We start from the raw sequence: 16,610 nt of genomic DNA, 5'->3' as shown, positions 1-16,610 counted from the left end.
ACTTCCCAGTTCTTCATACTGCCGGAAACTCCTTAGACGTGTGATAAAAAAGAGAACTGACCACTTGCCGACACACGTATTCCTTTAGCTCACGAGGGAATGGCTTTCTAAGCTTGTGTGATCATGAAGATCAGATAGTCAGTACTCTGTCAGTGACTCTGGACTGTGAGCGTGGACACTGTTCATTTTGGCTCGCCTTTTTCTGGAAACTCGAGTGTTTATACTCCTACTTATTTATATTAACATGATTCTTCAAAAATTCCCAAGTTGCCTTTGACTTTTGTATTTTTTACAGCCTTTTTTTTCTGTATTTAACTTCTCCTAAGTGTTTTTTTTTTGTCTTTGATTTTCTTATTCAGTTCTCAATAATTATACTGTATATTAAAGCTTATCACCTTTTACTAACTCCCTCTCTGTCCCTCTGGTTGTGTGCGTTCTCCTTTACTTTGTTTCCTCCCCCTGCTGAGCACTGGCAGCAGAGGGAGGGAGGTCTGTGATGACTTCTCCACAGCAGAGGCAGCAGAAAGTCCTTGGAAATGCCAGTTTCCTCCACACAAGCCTTTGACGGGCAGGGCCTTCTAGTCACATATCGTTGTTTCATTATTGGAAATAAAAGTCTAGTAATTAAAAAAAAAGAGTACTACAAATACTTCGTATGTAAACAGATGTCCTTGCTAACACCTCATAGGTGGTATAAAGCATTTGTCCCATTTGGTCTCAATTTTATGCCACTGATGTAATTTTTATGTGAATCCATTAAGTGCTTTGTCATTTTATGAATAAAAATGATCCAGGTGTAACCGTTTATTTTACTGTGCTGTAATGAACGGGTATAAAATCTCTGTAGACACCTGACCATCCAGGGAATTGTTTTCAAATCTCTTCAGTATGTTACAGAAACAAAGCTTTTCTATGCTACTCTGTTTTTAGCTGAGTCTCATCATAGGAGTTGGGGTTTTAGAGCTACAAGTATGAGAAAAGATTATCTATACAAATGGTTTGCTGCATTCAAATCTGAACAATTTTTATAAGCATATTTCTGAAAGTTCTCTTTTCTCAAGAAAAATTGTTACAATTTTTCAAATATAAGCTTTTAAAGAATCTTGCTTATATATTTAATTTTCAAAGTAAGTGGAATCAAAAGTAGAACATTTGCTGGGATTATTGTCTACAAGTTTTTGATTAATTATCTAGATATGATAGCCACTTACAATGTTTTTAAATCCTTATGATTTGTTTTTGTTTTATTCTGTCTTTCACAGTGAGACTGTTTACAGTGAAAGTAAAGACAAGAAAACCAATTAGCCTTCTGATGTTTCCTTAATAAAGGGGAAGTAGAATAATACAGATCAGAGAAACCAACGTACTAGTACTTGTGTGAAGAAAGTGAAACATTGACCTGAATTGCTGGAAAAGCAGGCAAATTGCTGTTAGTGGTTAAGCTTTCTTGGGCATAGCCTCCTGGCATGCGCCTACTGCAGTAGGCAGCAGTGGTTTAAGATTTCTAATTATCAGAATAATTAGCACAGGACACCGATAACACTAATTGTTTAAAAGTAATTTTACCATGGCCAGGTATTTTTCCTTGATCTCATCTTGGCAGGAAATGCCTTCATGCATTTTTAAATGCACTCACATAATACACATTTTTTGCAGAGACATTACTTCAGAATGGCTTAATAAGTGAGTGGCCTGAGATAGAGGCATTTGCAGGACCCAGTGTGTTCCAGCAGGGGGCCATCGTGCATGCATACAAATTAATAGCACGTTTGTTTACTCTGTTGTTTTGAGTGGGGAGTCGTGCAGCAGAAGCCACGTTATGAGCAGGGGCACATTCCCTCCACCCCACTAGTAGATGAGGAGCACGTTGACAGCTAAATCACAAGACAAAACAGCTATACTATGTTTTTAAGACAATGGGAGGCACTCCTAGGCTGCTCACACCCTCCATGTACCTCCTTAAAAATACCGTGAAAGTTTCAAAATAGATGCAAGTGCTGTGTGACAGCTATTTTAAATTAGCTGATTTTTAAGTTTTTTCTTTTTTTGAATGGGGTGAAAAGATGTAGAACATTTCAAAAATGTGTTACTTCATTTGCACAGGATGAGTTGTGCATGACTTGGAATAATTCACATAAAATTTTATATTCCTACTGTTACTGATTTTTGATGTGTTGTATAAACTGGAGCACTCTAAGTTATTCTAGCAAATGAAGATAACATGTAATACTCTCACTGAATCTCATGGTTCAGAAAAGGAACTAAATTGTAGCATGTACAATCTAAGGTTCCTCAGATCCTCCACAAAAGCCTCCGAAGCCAGATTCAGCACTAGTAACCTGGAGTCTTTAAGTCCTTTCTCACCATGGGTTGTCATAGACCAGGGCTTTTTTATTTAATAAATTCAACTTTGAAATATTCAAGAAAGAAGTGGTAAACTAGCTAAATTTTAATTAGCAGAATATGATCATAAGTTCCTTTAAAACTAGATTGTTTTAAAGGTGAGTTAATATTAAAATATTTGCTTCTTTTAAGGATTTTAATATCTATTATTAAAAAGCTTTTTAAAGGCCTATTTGGAAGATTTCTATTTCATATCTTGTGAAGTTTGACATTTTTTGTGACGTTGTATTTTGTCCATCTTAAGGAACCCTAAGAACAGCAAACACATAAAGAAAAATTTATTTAATCTTAGGTAGAAATAGCGTAGATGGGAAGTCTTCTTAGAGTCATTGTTTTGACATGCGATTCTACAATGCGATCTACACAATTTAATGTCTCAAAAATATATTTGTGGCTCACTCAGGCATGGTATCTTGAAAACCTCACTAGGAATGTGATATACTTATGTGTGGGGATTTAATCACGTATATGAGTATCTACATATAGAGTGTTAATTTGATTAGCAATATATAATGATAAGGAAAGGGCATATATTAAAAATGAATTGTTAATATTCCATTAGGCACCAGCTCCATCAGTTAAGATATGAGTCAGTCAAGAGGAAGATGGTTTTGATTAAAGCACATGCACAAGACCATTTGACCACGCTTTGAAATCTGATTTGAAAGCCTCTTGATAGCAGATTCACTGTCATGCATCATTTTCAGGTCAAGTTCACCCAGTGTACCATTTTATATCCTTTTTATGGTCAGTATTTGCTAATATTGTCACACAGAGTTTTCAAATGTCTTCGGGCTTGAGAAACTAGAAGTAGATAAAATGAAATTTTTAGAATCTTTCATTAGTCAGAAATAGGACTCTTTTGTGGCTCTGGGAACTTATACCCTTGGCCGGCATGTCAGGACTGTTCTAGCCTCACACAGACATTGGAAAAAGTTCACCATTTTTCTCTTAACTATTAAAGCCTAATATTAGCAAGATAAACTTTATTGCAAATAAAATAAGCCCGCAGGAACCAGAATAGAAAATAGTTCCTAGCTTAATCCAAATTAATTAAAATAATTTCATCAGCTGCCATGGGTAGATCATAAAACTCATGGTCTTCTTTTTATAAAATGATCTTTTTGGATAAGATAATAGTGATATATATCTTATTAAGTGCAGATTATTTTTACTTTATTAGATATCACATTTTCATGCATGTGATTCTAAGACATTATTAAAAGTAAAAAAATTAATATCCATCTACAATGAACAAATAGATATTACTGAATTTTCAAAGTGAGCTTTTGAGTACATTTTAATTCATGCCAGATTTATGAAATGTTCATATTAGTATGAGCATCACTTGGACTCTTGTGTACCAGAGTTTTCTGACAAAAATTGCTGTTCTGTGCCCAGTGTTAATGTACTGGCTTTAAAAATCTAAGTGATATGTTTGTGAAGTGCAGCTTGTTTTGCATATTGTTTACAATTTGAAAGGAAATCCCATTGAATTCAAACACATTGTTCATTAATTTTAACTAGAATTTACTTAGATAAAAGTCAACTAAGAAAGCATTATGATATTCAGTCCTAAACAAAGGATCAATGACTTAAAAACAGTTTTCTCTGCTCAAACCACAGAGTTCTTAGAGTATTTTTATCAGAGTAGTAAATTGGTGGTATCTACTTCTCTACGGTTTTAATACCGAATACAATAACAACCTTCTATCAATATATGGCTAATTGCAGATATAAAGTATCTGCTGGTAGTCCATCTCTCATAAAACCGCCTTTAGCTTTAATTCAAATCCATTGATTCCTATTCCAGTTAAAGCTGAAGAACTTAATATGTCTTTTAATCCTTTTATTGTAAGCTAGGATAAAATTAATTTTACCCGAGAACTGCACAAAGCCAATTAACATGATCTTTAGAGTTATTTAGTAAAGTGCTTCAAATTGTTAAATTTATCTTGACCTCTCAGTTGCACTCTCTGACTGCTTTTTAAATGAAGTAATCAATATCTCACAGCCCTTTTAATAGCTTAAACTTCTCAAATATTTTACCTGTGCTCTAGTTAAGCTGTAAGCAAAGTGTTTATTCCTCTTCCTGTAAATCTGAACTCAATTATGCTAAGTCTAAAGACAATTATGTACTTTCAGAAACCCTATGAATTAAATGGTTGTTTTAATAAAATCAAAACCTCATGTTGTGTTCAGAGTAACCCAATCCTAAGGAAACATCATGTTCACGCAGAATGTGCTTTCTGTTCGCAACTTCAATATAAGACATTTATGTCCCTCACCATTCAGTTCCTTCTATTTTCTGTACAAGCTAGTTGAAGGTATTAATTTTCTTACTGTGATAGGGTGATCAACCGTCCTGTCAAGAAAATGGATCTCTATGTCACCCGTTAGCATGATTAAATGGAGCCATGTCTCTGTGGGGGAAAAAAAATACTGGATTTTCATGAAACTGTAGGAAGACTTACTTTTAGAGAATTATTTTTATATCTTCAAATCTCCATATTGATTGACAGTTTTACTTATAGGGCAGTATTGCAGCTAATTAGCACATTATTTCTTTTTACCAGAAAATCCAGGTCAGGCCAATAAAGGAAAGACGTTTCCAAATCTGAGGAACGAAATGAGGGCGTGCTGTTATTTTTAGTGCAGTCCCAGGGATGCATCTGGTACCTTCTGCCATCACTCATCAGTTCCTGTCTCTTCTTTTTTTATTTCCTTGTTTACAAAGATCTATCTTTTTACATCTGGGTGCTTATCATAATCAAATTTCAGCACCGTAGTGTGACAATGTTACTATGAGCCCAGGTACATGCCAAACTCAAATTACACCAAGTGATGTAATTAAAATTTTGTATTTTGGCCACTTAGCAGAGGGCACCTGTTACAATACTTACTATTACTTAAGGGATAAAATGCATAAGTGACTGATAGAAAGTACCAAATTGAAGTAGTGTAAAATCTTAATTCCTTCCCTAGGGGTGGGAGTTAAGACAAGATTGAGGCAATTAAACAGAAGGAACATAGTAAAGGTGGGGGCCAGGGTGAGAGTGGAACTCTCTGAGTGCCCCTTGTTTAATTTCCTCCTGGAAGCTGACCATGTGTACTGCTGTGCCCCTCCCCCTCCAGCCTGGCGCTGCCGAGGCTGAGCGGCTGGGGTCAATGCCTTGCCTATTGATCAGTATCCCTGCAGTCCCTTGCGCTAGCAGCTGCTTCATCGGCTTCTTTCAGGGCCTGCTTCAGTACATTAGAATAGAAATCCATAACCAGAGCTGTGCTCATCCAAGCAGGGGAAGAAACTAAATTAAATGGTATAAAACAATCTTGGATCAGGAGTTTGTGCCAATTCATCTTGATCTAAGATGTCACACCGGGCTCTCTGTCTGAGCACCTGGGCTAGAGGCAGCCATAGTGAAAATAGATGGAGCTGCGATCATTCATTTGTCAGCTAAGGAGCAAGGCAGCAGTTAGCAATTCCCTTCTGCAGAGGTCAGCTGACAGAACAATCAGTGCAACTGCGGAATAGAGCTTTCCTTTGAACTATTGTTGTGGAGCATGCTCCTGCTGAGCGTGGGGGAGGGGAGCAGGTTGTTTCCTCTGCCAGACCACCGTGTAAAGAGTAAAGCATCCAGTACTACAGAAGAGGATTCTAGATGCAGTCTTATGTGCCCTTACTCCTCATGTCCCCTAAGTATGTAAATAAGGGTGATTTTTCATTGAATGCACCGAGATCTAGGTTATCACACTGTTAAATATGACGTCTAGAATGATGGCCCTTTCAAACACAGACGAAGTGACTAGTTATGTTTCTTCCTTTAAGAGTTCTGTGAAGCTTATACATTCTTTCTTCTGCTTTAGGACCTGTTAGTATTTCTAATAAATATTCCTTCTGTCTTTAAAAACAGAAAATTGCCGTGAAGTGGGGAAATGTATGTAATAGTATAGTTCGGAAAATGTTTCTTAGTATTAAATATTTTTAAACATCCAAGACTGCAGTTTTTATAGGAGATAAAGAAAGAAAGATGTGATTTTTTTTTCATGGACTTAGAAGTTACAAAGTCATTTTCTAACACTGGGAGAGGCTCACGATAAAAACAGCCTATATATGATCTGAAATGAACACAGTGTAGGAAAAGGGGAAATAACAAAAAATGTCTGGGTATATTTTAAGGAATTAACCTCTAAAGAGTTAGGGCTATTAGCAAAGTGTTTCCATCTCTTGGTTTGGTGACATATTTTTTATTGCCCCACCTTGTGCCCCAGTGCCATTTTCTGAAAATAACTATTCTTTTTGAAGTGTATAATCTTGAATGTTCTTCTGACCACACATACTTTTTGTTTCAATTTCTTTTAACTTGCATTCCTATATTTTGGTTTTCAGGTTGCTTATCAAGTGTCCCACAAATGAAAAAAATTTCCACATCTTACGAAGAAAGAAGGAAGCAGGCCACTGCTATCGTCCTCCTGGGAGTGATCGGAGCAGAGTTCGGAGCTGAAATTGAGCCACCGAAATTGCTGACCAGACCTCGGAGTTCCAGTCAGATTCCTGAAGGGTTTGGTTTGACTAGCGGGGGCTCCAACTACTCACTGGCCAGACATACTTGTGAGTTTTCAGATTTCTGATGCCAATCACCTTGATTTGTAAGACTCTTTGCCCACAGAACGTCAGAATATTGAATGTGTCTTGCATTTTCAGCTAATCTGTAACACTAAGTGAAGAGAGGAGACGCCACCCCTCTGGGTCCATTGCTCTCCAGTTATCACTTCCTGATTTGAGTATAAAGTTAAAACTTCATGTTGTCAGTGCTTCTCTAAGAGAACAGGAGATTTGTGTTCTTGAAGTTTTGATCAAGAGTCTTCTCCAAAGTTTATGAAAATGTGAGCAAGCACACATGCTCACACTCGTGCACACACACACACATGCCCACACTCGTGCACACACACACACACATGCTCACACTCGTGCACATACACACACATGCCCACACTCGTGCACACACACACACACACATGCCCACACTCGTGCACACACATACATACACATGCCCACACTCGTGCACACACACACACACATGCCCACACTCGTGCACACACATACATACACATGCCCACACTCGTGCACACACATGCACACACATGCCCACACTTGTGCACACACATACACACACATGCACACACATGCCCACACCCGTGCATACACATACACACACATGCACACGCATATACTACAGCACCCACTCAAAGGGAGTAGTTTTTCTGTAGCCAGATTTGAGTGATCATGGCCTAGAGAACACGGAGCTAGGTTACCACAGGTTCCATGTTCTTCTACGGAAGTGGTTTCATGAAGTTTTTCAGTAACAGAATGAAAAAAGTACTAAGTTGAGGCAATTGTTGGCAAAATCAGCAGTTAAATTGTACAGTCCTCAGAGGCTGTCTGATGAAACCTTAGCTCGGGGTTGATGGAAGCTAGTGATCTGGTCAGTTAATAGACTCCACAAGGTTTTTAATCTCTTAGTTCAGTGGTTCTTAACATGTGGATGGAGTCCCTCTGGCAAAACCTCTTCCACCAAAAATATTTAACGGTAACAGCAGCAACAAAAATACAGTTAAGAAATAGCCACAGAAATAATTTTGTGGTTTGGGGTCACTGCAACTTGAAGAACTGTATTATAGGATCACAACGTTAGGAAGGTTGAGAACCTTCCTTAGTCACAGTGTGTTTGGTCTGACATCGAGGTGGGCTAGGAATGGCTATTTAGGGAGCTGAAGCTAGCTCAAAATAAGACTTCACCATCCTAGCCTCTAGATGCCAATGCACTTCTAGGCAGTAGATCAGTGTTCTCAGACACAGCTGTTACCAAGCTTCCTGGTTCACAAAAGCTAGTCTCAATAATTTCTGAAAAACAATGGCACTGGCGTAGGATAGGATTGAAAAGTTGGAGATAGGGTAGAATACAGAATGGAAAAAAAACATGAATGACCTCTGTAATTAAAAAAAAAAAATCCAGCAACAGTTTAAAACTATGTCAGTATTGGAGTTAGCTCTCATGGGTCTTGCATTGCACAGCTGCCTCCACCTCTGAGTGCTGGGGCAACAAGGACTGATCTAAGGTGTTTTGTACTTTGGTATTTGATGTTGGAAGTCCTTCAGATAAGACCGGAATATTCTTACCTTGTCAAAAAAGCAGTTTTAATGAGTTGGGACGTCTTTTTATTTATTGTATTTATTAAAATAAGGTCTTACTATGTAACCCTGGCTAGCCTGGAACTTATAAAGATCTGCTGGGGCTAAAGAGTTTGTCATCAACCCCTTCTAAATTAAGGCAAACATATAATCCTACTGATCATATTATATGTTCTTCTTTTAAAAGACTTATTTTTAAACGTCAGTTACTTTTAAATACGTGTTTGTGTGACAGGTAAGGCATGTGCACCTGTATGTGTGGGGTGGCAGTGCCTGTGGAGGCAAGAGGCATCAGATACTCCTGGAGCTGGAATTAGAGGTGGTGGGGGAACTACCTGGTCTGGGTGCTGGGAACCAAACTCAGTTTCTCTGATGGAGCAGCAAACACTCTTAATCACTGAGCCATCTCTCCAGCCTGTTCATTTATTTTTAATTCATGTATATATGTGTATTTGACCGTGTATGTATATATATGTGAGTGAGAAGTTCCCGTTGAAGCAAGAAAGGGTATTGGGTCCCCTGGAGCAGTTGTGAGGCCTGGATGTGGATGCTGGGAACCAAACTCAGTTCCTCTGGTAGAATAGCAGTGCTCTTAACCACTGAGCCATCTCCCCAACCTCCACAAGATTAAACACTATGGGAGTTTGACCTTTATGCAGAGGAAAAAGATAGATGGTACTTTGATAATCACCACAGTGGAGAGCTTCACTGGAACTTTGCTTCCTACTTTTGTTGTACCACTGAAATGCCACATCCATTGCTGTCATTGGGAACCTGGTCTATAGACTTAGGTGCAACTCTACACCTTTCTTCAAGATTTCTAATTCAACAAACAGATACTGACTGCTGATAACTTCTCGACTCCTATTGACACTGAGATTAGAGAGAAACCATACCATCGCCAATAAAGCAACTCATTGGTACTTTTTAAGTTTTTTTTATATTCATAAACTTAGTCCTCATAATTCATCCTGTGACTCGACACCTCTGTCTCCTCCATTTCTCAAAGGTAGGGACATGCAGGCAGGCTTTGTTAGCTTCAGCAAATAGTATTTCTTATTTCAGCATTGCTCATTGTTTCTGGAGCGCATGCTTTGGCCATCATGTGGTCCCAGAAGAAGAGGGCTGTATGATGAGCGTGCACCGTGTAATAGTCGTATCACTTAAGAAAAAGAAAAGTTTCTTTTTTCCTACGACCCTCCTTTGATCTTCTAAATAGAATTAAGACTTCTTCATGGTGGCTCAGCCAGAAAGTAGTGAGAAGTAAACCTGAAATCAAGCTTCTTGTAATCTGGAACCTCGTGCCTTTTCTATTTTCCACCTGGATCTACTGCATTACCTCTCTGCAAAGCATGGCATACTTCCACCCTCGGTTCTAGCCTGCTTGGCTTTCATTCTGTATTGAGTGCATTGTTCTTAGAGGGCCCTGCTTTCCATTCATAAACCCTTACGCAGACCTGTTTTCTCCTGTTGGGGCCTCCCAGCTTTTGAATAGGAGATCATTGGTAAATTTAGTGTTTATAAATGATTACGATTATTTTTAACTGTTTATGTCTTAAAAGTATTTGCTCTGGACTGGCTGAGGCAATAGGTTCTTGAGTTGGAGGCTTGACTGTACTATGGAATCATTCTGTACACAGCCTGGTCTCTGTACAGAAAACCTATCTCAAAACACCAAACCAGAACAAGATATTCATCTTTTAAACCTCCCTTAGGATTTCTTAGCATGCTGTCATGGTTACATGCTTAGAAGAGACTAATTATGTCCAACATGCTTTGTAATTCCTCATTCCTAACCCTTTGTATTGACCATTTCCCACAGCCTGAATGTCTACCTCAGTGCAGACACATCATGAACTAGTGGATTGCCGATTGATTTCATCTAAACCGTTGGTTAGTTGCTCCATGGATTAATTTATAGCTCATTATTCAGAATTTCAAGATTTCTACTGCTATGCAATGTTGCTTTTCCACCTGTGATTTGTTAGTACACAATTCTTGGATTCATGCGTCTGCTTCCACACATCTTACTTTAAATGTAATAAACCAGTTGTGACCTATAGGACTCTAACTAGGAAAGAGGAACAGTATGGAGAAAGGGAGGTCTTAAAAAGTTGTGGAGGAATAGAAATGGACATTTTTTTCCCAAAGAAGCTTTGATGATTTAAGAAGGAATTTTAAAAGATGTTTCTATTAGGCAGAGTTCTTTAGAGGAACAGAACTGAAAGAAGGAAAGAATTGACTAATTAATATAATATATGTTAAAATGTATATTAAAAAGAAATTTATTAGAATGGCTTGCATGCTGTGAACTGGCTATTCCAACAATGGCCTTTCACTTCTGCCTTTAATGTAGCTTTTCCAGAATGGAGTTGTACTTCTGCAGTTCTCTACTCTGAGTATTGCCTGCACAGTAGGCAGAATCACCAGTAACCCGGCCCCTAGTCTTCTCCTAGTCAACTGAGCTCTGTGACTCTCAAGATTCTTAGAAACCTTTAGACTGCATGTCTGGAGCCTGTCATTTGTGTCACCGAGTTCATTCTTTTCCTTTGTCAATATATCCTGTGGTATAGCCGTGCTTGATTTTATTGTGGAGCTCATTTTTTTTTTCATTTTACATACTAGCCATAGTTTCCTCCCCTCTTCCAGCTTCCCTTAACTTTCTCCCCCTATCCTCCAGCCACCCCTCAGAAAGAGCAAGCCCTCCCATGGGGAGTTAATGAAACCTGGCACATCAAGTTCTGGTAGGACCAAGCTCCTTTCCTTCACCTCCCTGCATCAAGGCTGATCAAGCCATCCCACCATAGGGACTGGTCTCCGAAAAGCCAGCTCATGCACCAGAAATAGGTCCTCATACCACTACCGGGTGCCCCAGAAACAGGCCAAGCCACGTAACTGTAACTCACATGTAGAAGGCCTAGTTGCCTAGTTGAGTCCTATTCAGGCTCCCCAGCTGTCAGTCTAGAATCCATTAGCTCTCACATGGGCCACAACTGTTTCTGTGGGTTTCCCCATCATGGTCTTGACCCCCCCTTGCTCATATAATCCCTCCTCCCTCTCTTTGACTGGACTCTAGGAGCTTGGCCCACTGCTTAGCTGTGAACCTCTGCATCTGCTTCCATCAATTACTGGATGAAGGTTCTATTGTGACAATTAGAGTAGCCACCAATCTCAGTACAGGAGAAGGCCAGTTCAGACACCCTCTCCACTATTGCTAGGAGTCTTAGCTGGGGTCATCCATGTGGATTCCTGGGGAATTTCCCTAATGCCAGGTTTCTTCTTCTTCTTTTTTTTTTTTTTTTTATTGAGAAAAGGAGAAAAAAAAACAAGTTTCCACCTCCTCCCAGCCTCCCATTTCCCTCCCCCTCCTCCCACCCTACACCCCCTCCTCCCACCCTTCTCCCCCTCCCCCCACTCCTTTTCCCCTCCCTCTCCAGTCCAAAGAGCAGTCAGGGTTTTCTGCCCTGTGGTAAGACCTAGGACCTCCCACCTCCGTCCATATCTAGGAAGGTGAACATCCAAACTGGCTAGGCTCCCACAAAGCCAGAACATGAAGTAGGATCAAACCCCCGTGCCATTGTCCTTTGCGTCTCATCAGCCCTCATTGTTCGCCATGTTCAGAGAGTCCAGTTTTATCCCATGCTTTTTCAGTCACAGTCCAGCTGGTCTTGGTGAGCTCTCAATAGATCAGCTCCACTGTCTCAGTGGGTGGGTGCATCCCTCGTGGTTCCGACTTCTTTGCTCGAATTTTGCATCCAAATGGATGGAAATAGAAAACACTATCCTGAGTGAGGTATCCCAGACCCAAAAAGATGAACATGGGATGTACTCACTCATAATTGGTTTCTAGCCATAAATAAGGGTCACGGAGTCTACAATAGGTGAATCTAAAGAAGCTAAGTAAGAAGGGGAACCCAAGGAAAAACATATAGTTATCCTCTTGGCTAAGGGAAGTAGACAAAATTGCCAGGTTTCTTCTTAACCCCACAATGGCTCCCTCAATCAATATATCTCTTTCATTTCTCTCCTACTCCTTCCTTTCCCCAACTGGACCATCCAGTTTCCTCATGTTTTCATCTCCCATCCCCTCCCCTCTAGCGCCCCTAATTTACCCAGGAGGTCTCATCTATTTTTCCTTCCCAGGGTGAGCTTTGCATCTCTCTTAGGGTCCTCCTTCGTACCTGGCTTCTCTGGGGCTGTGGATTGTCTCATGGTTATCCTGCACTTTACATCTAGTCTCCACTCAGAGTACAGAGTGCGTTTCTCTGTCTGGGTCTGGGTTACCTCACTCAGGATGTTTTTTCCTAGTTCATCCATTTGCCTGCAAATTTCATGATGTCATTGTTTTTTACAGTGGAGTAATACTTATTATGAATATATCTCATATTTTCTCTATCTAGTCTTCAGTTGAGGTGCATCTAGGTTGTTTCCAGGTTCTGGCTATTATGAATATTTGCTGCTATGAAAATATTTGAGCAAGTGTCCTTGTGGTATGATTGAGCATCCTTTGGATATATGGCCAAAAGTGGTAATGCTGGGTACTGAGGTAAATTGATTTCCAGTTTTCTGAGACACCACCATACTGATTTCCAAAGTGACTGTACAAGTTTGCACTCCTACTAGAAGTGGACGAGTCCCCCTTACTTGCTGAACTCATTCTTTTGAGAGATGCTAGAAGCAACCAGTTGGCATCATTATTTTCCCACAAATTGTCAAAAAGTGTTATGTATAAAGTCACTAAATTCCTTGCTCTTCACAATAGGTAAATCAGGATAATCAGATATATTTATCTTTGGTTTTTTTGTTTTTGTTTTTCGAGACAGGGTTTCTCTGTGGTTTTGGAGCCTGTCCTGGAACTAGCTCTTGTAGACCAGGCTGGTCTCGAACTCACAGAGATCCGCCTGCCTCTGCCTCCCAAGTGCTGGGATTAAAGGTGTGCGCCACCACCGACCTGCAGATATATTTATCTTGATAAATTCTTTAAACAGTTCACACCATGAAGTTTTAGTGCTCTTCATGCTTCTAGAAGAGCTTTAGTAACTGTAGCTGATAACATATTAGAAAGTTTGTTCCAGATACAAAAAAAAAAAAACTTCATATTACTGTTTGCTCTAGTACTACCATCTGTGTTAGTCAGGGTTCTCTAGAGCAGAGGTTCTAGACCCATGTATATGTGGGGCTCAAAGTATCTTTCCAGCTTGAAGAAAGCCATGGACTGGAATATGCTGTTGTATGGACGTTTGCAGTGTCCGTCCTTCTCTGACCCTGGGATGGCAAATAAAAGTTACCTAGATGTTTTAACAATCTAAGTGTTATAGGACCAGGGTTACTCTGACAACTTTGGATAATAGAAGAGACAAAGATTCTCTTTCTTTAGCCATTTGTAATTATAAATATTGCATTAACAGAAAATGGTAGATTTTCAGAGTTTTCTAGCAAGAAGCTCTATGTCAGATTAAATCATGCAACTTAGAACTGACTCTAAAATGCTTTTCCTAATTTTTTAAAATTAGACTCACCTTATATAATTTTAACTTAGCAGTATTTGTGTGTGTGCTTGCATTTCATGTGGGTGTACATGTATGTGGATCAATGTACATATGTCTGTGCATACATATAAAATCTAGAAGAGATTGTTGAGTATCATTTCTCAGGGAATATCTACATTTAAATAATTTTTTTTTGAGATAAGGCTTTCACTGGCCTGGAACTCAACAGGTAGTCTGGGCTGGTGCCAGTTAGCCACGGATAGCTGTTCATCTGTACCTCCCCAGAATTGGGATTATAAGCACATATCTCCATGTCTGGCTCTTTTGAATTCATATTCTGGAGCCTTAACAGGTCCTCAGGCTTGCAAAGCAAGCAATTTACAAACTGAGCTATCCTCCCAACCCAAATATGTAATATTATAAAAATAATCATAGACTTGCTTTTATCTTCTACAGCATGACCCTATATTTTGTTCAAAGATCTTGTGTTCATTGGGGGATGGACTAGCCTACAATAACAAATGATTTTTGAGACCTTTATTTTTCAAATTGGAGATCTTGATTAAATTTGTCATTTTAAGTCTTGTTCTGCTGTTTGGAAACAGATGTCTAAATATCCTGTATCTTGTTTAGCTTCTTTCAATCAGTCATGCATAATATTAATCTACTTAATGCTATCTTCCTATTATCTGTTGCTTTTTTGTTATATTGGCATTTAGAATGCATTGCTACCATTAAATATCTATTCTATTTGGTCTCTTATTGAATGAGTAATAAGTGTTATTTTAAGATAAAGCCATTAGGATGCAATGTTTGGTAAACTTTAATTGCTAATTGTATTAGTTATTTTCTTTTGCTGTAATAAAACACCATAGCCAATGCAACTTAGAGAAGAAACATTTTATTTTGTCTTAGTTTTTGAGACATTTGGAGTATTTAATGGCAGTGACAGCAGTATGCATGAGAACTCATATCTTGACTTTATACCTCATATATTTATTGAAATAACATTGAAAAAAGCTGGAACAACTCTAGAATTAATAAGAGGCCTACATGGGTTACACTGTTACCTTATACCCCTGAGCAATTTAGTTCCTTCTTGGTTGCAGTATACTCTTTAGAATAAGTGAGGGGACCTGGTTTCACTTTAATGTCATCTTTGACCCAATGAGTCTGCTTCCAGGCATCAAGCATCCTTGAAAGTTCACCTCCATCTTCTCCTACTCTCCTCTCCTTGTGATGGTGAATTCCCTCTTGTTTTATATAAAATGAATTCAGTGGAGAACCTCTTCCTCCTTCTCCTCCATCTTCTCCTCCTCCTCATTCTCTTTCTTCTTCTTCCTCCTCCTCTCATTCACAACTGAGGCTTTAGACTATTTTAGAATATTATTTATGGTATTACCTTGTAGAGTTTTTGCTCCATTTGTTTTTGGTCTCCTCTGTTCATTTTGTAATTGTAGAATTATGCTGGCACATTTGTAGTAAATCGTTTTGGTCTCTCATTGGATTCTTGACTTTGGGCAGGTGTCATAAGTCATTTCCCTAGGCGGCAGACTCAGAAGTTGATTTGTGACCAGGACTATTCCCAAGATCAATAGCTTGAAGGGAGGGAAAGAAGGAGAATAGACTAGGGGAGACATTGAGCTGAGCTTCAGTTGCAAAGAAAGCCTTTGCTGATCTTAGGGAACCCTGGGACTGGGTGACCCTTTAGACTTCCTTCTACTGTGGCACAGGACTCAACTTTAGTAACTTATGCCACTCAGTCACCGAACCATAGGTGCTCTGAGAAGAGGATGTGACATAGGCTGCTCTCCTCGGTGCAGACCCTGCAGAGGGACTAAGACATGGGAACTGCTAATAGCCTCAGCACTTTGCAGGAGAGAGTCCTCAGTCCTGGAAGCAGGGGTGGATGGCTTTCCCAGATTCTACTGCGTTATATTATGGTCTTGCATGTACTCTAGTTTCCCTTTTTATAATAACAGCAATGATTAGAGCAATGAACCTTTTAATTCCAACACTATAAATATTTCTTGGTGTACTTTAAGGTAGGCATTTTTCATTCTCAACTGACATGGTATGAAACACATTACCTACTGATGGGTTCTGAGTGCTTCCTGTTTGCCGGGCGTCTCGCTCCACACCGCGCATGTGCTGCTTTAATCTGTTATCCTTTCAAGTGCATAGATGTAGGACCATCTCCTGAAACACGGGCAGCCTCTCAAGGGCACCTCCCCAACAGCCATCAGTTGCCAATAACTGCTCAGCTAGGAGTGGTGGAGCTTTGGGAACCCCTCCCCCATCCATGCTAAGGTTAGACTGGCTTGATTTTGTATATGTCTTGTATGTGAAGCGTCCCTAAATTCATTTGTGCAACAGCCCTGTCATGTCTAGTAAACACTGTTCACAGCATCCCTCTACTCCCTCGTACTTATCATCTCTCTGATGCTTTTTCCCCTATGGACCCTGAATCTTCCAAGGAGGGATGCCATGTAGATCTCCCATGTAATGCTGGGCACTGCAGTCTCTTA

At 39.5% G+C, this 16,610-nt stretch overlaps 1 protein-coding gene across 2 annotated transcripts in view; it reads left to right on the top strand.

Moving 5' to 3' along the window:
- The window catches only part of LOC121438786 (WD repeat-containing protein 7), a 280,932-nt gene that overhangs the window by 151,062 nt on the left and 113,260 nt on the right, over positions 1-16,610 (top strand). For both annotated transcript variants that reach the window (XM_041639215.1, XM_041639214.1), the window contains one exon: positions 6,791-7,012. In XM_041639215.1, coding sequence (XP_041495149.1) covers positions 6,791-7,012 — 222 coding nt within the window. The remainder of the gene's footprint in view (positions 1-6,790; positions 7,013-16,610) is intronic.

The sequence above is a fragment of the Microtus oregoni genome, unplaced genomic scaffold (genome assembly GCF_018167655.1).
Source record: "Microtus oregoni isolate MIOR12 unplaced genomic scaffold, Mior012 000057F_ref0000458, whole genome shotgun sequence".
Taxonomy (NCBI): Eukaryota; Metazoa; Chordata; class Mammalia; order Rodentia; family Cricetidae; genus Microtus; species Microtus oregoni.
Note: the sequence above shows the minus strand (reverse complement) of the source record. Positions and strands in the feature narration are given on the sequence as shown.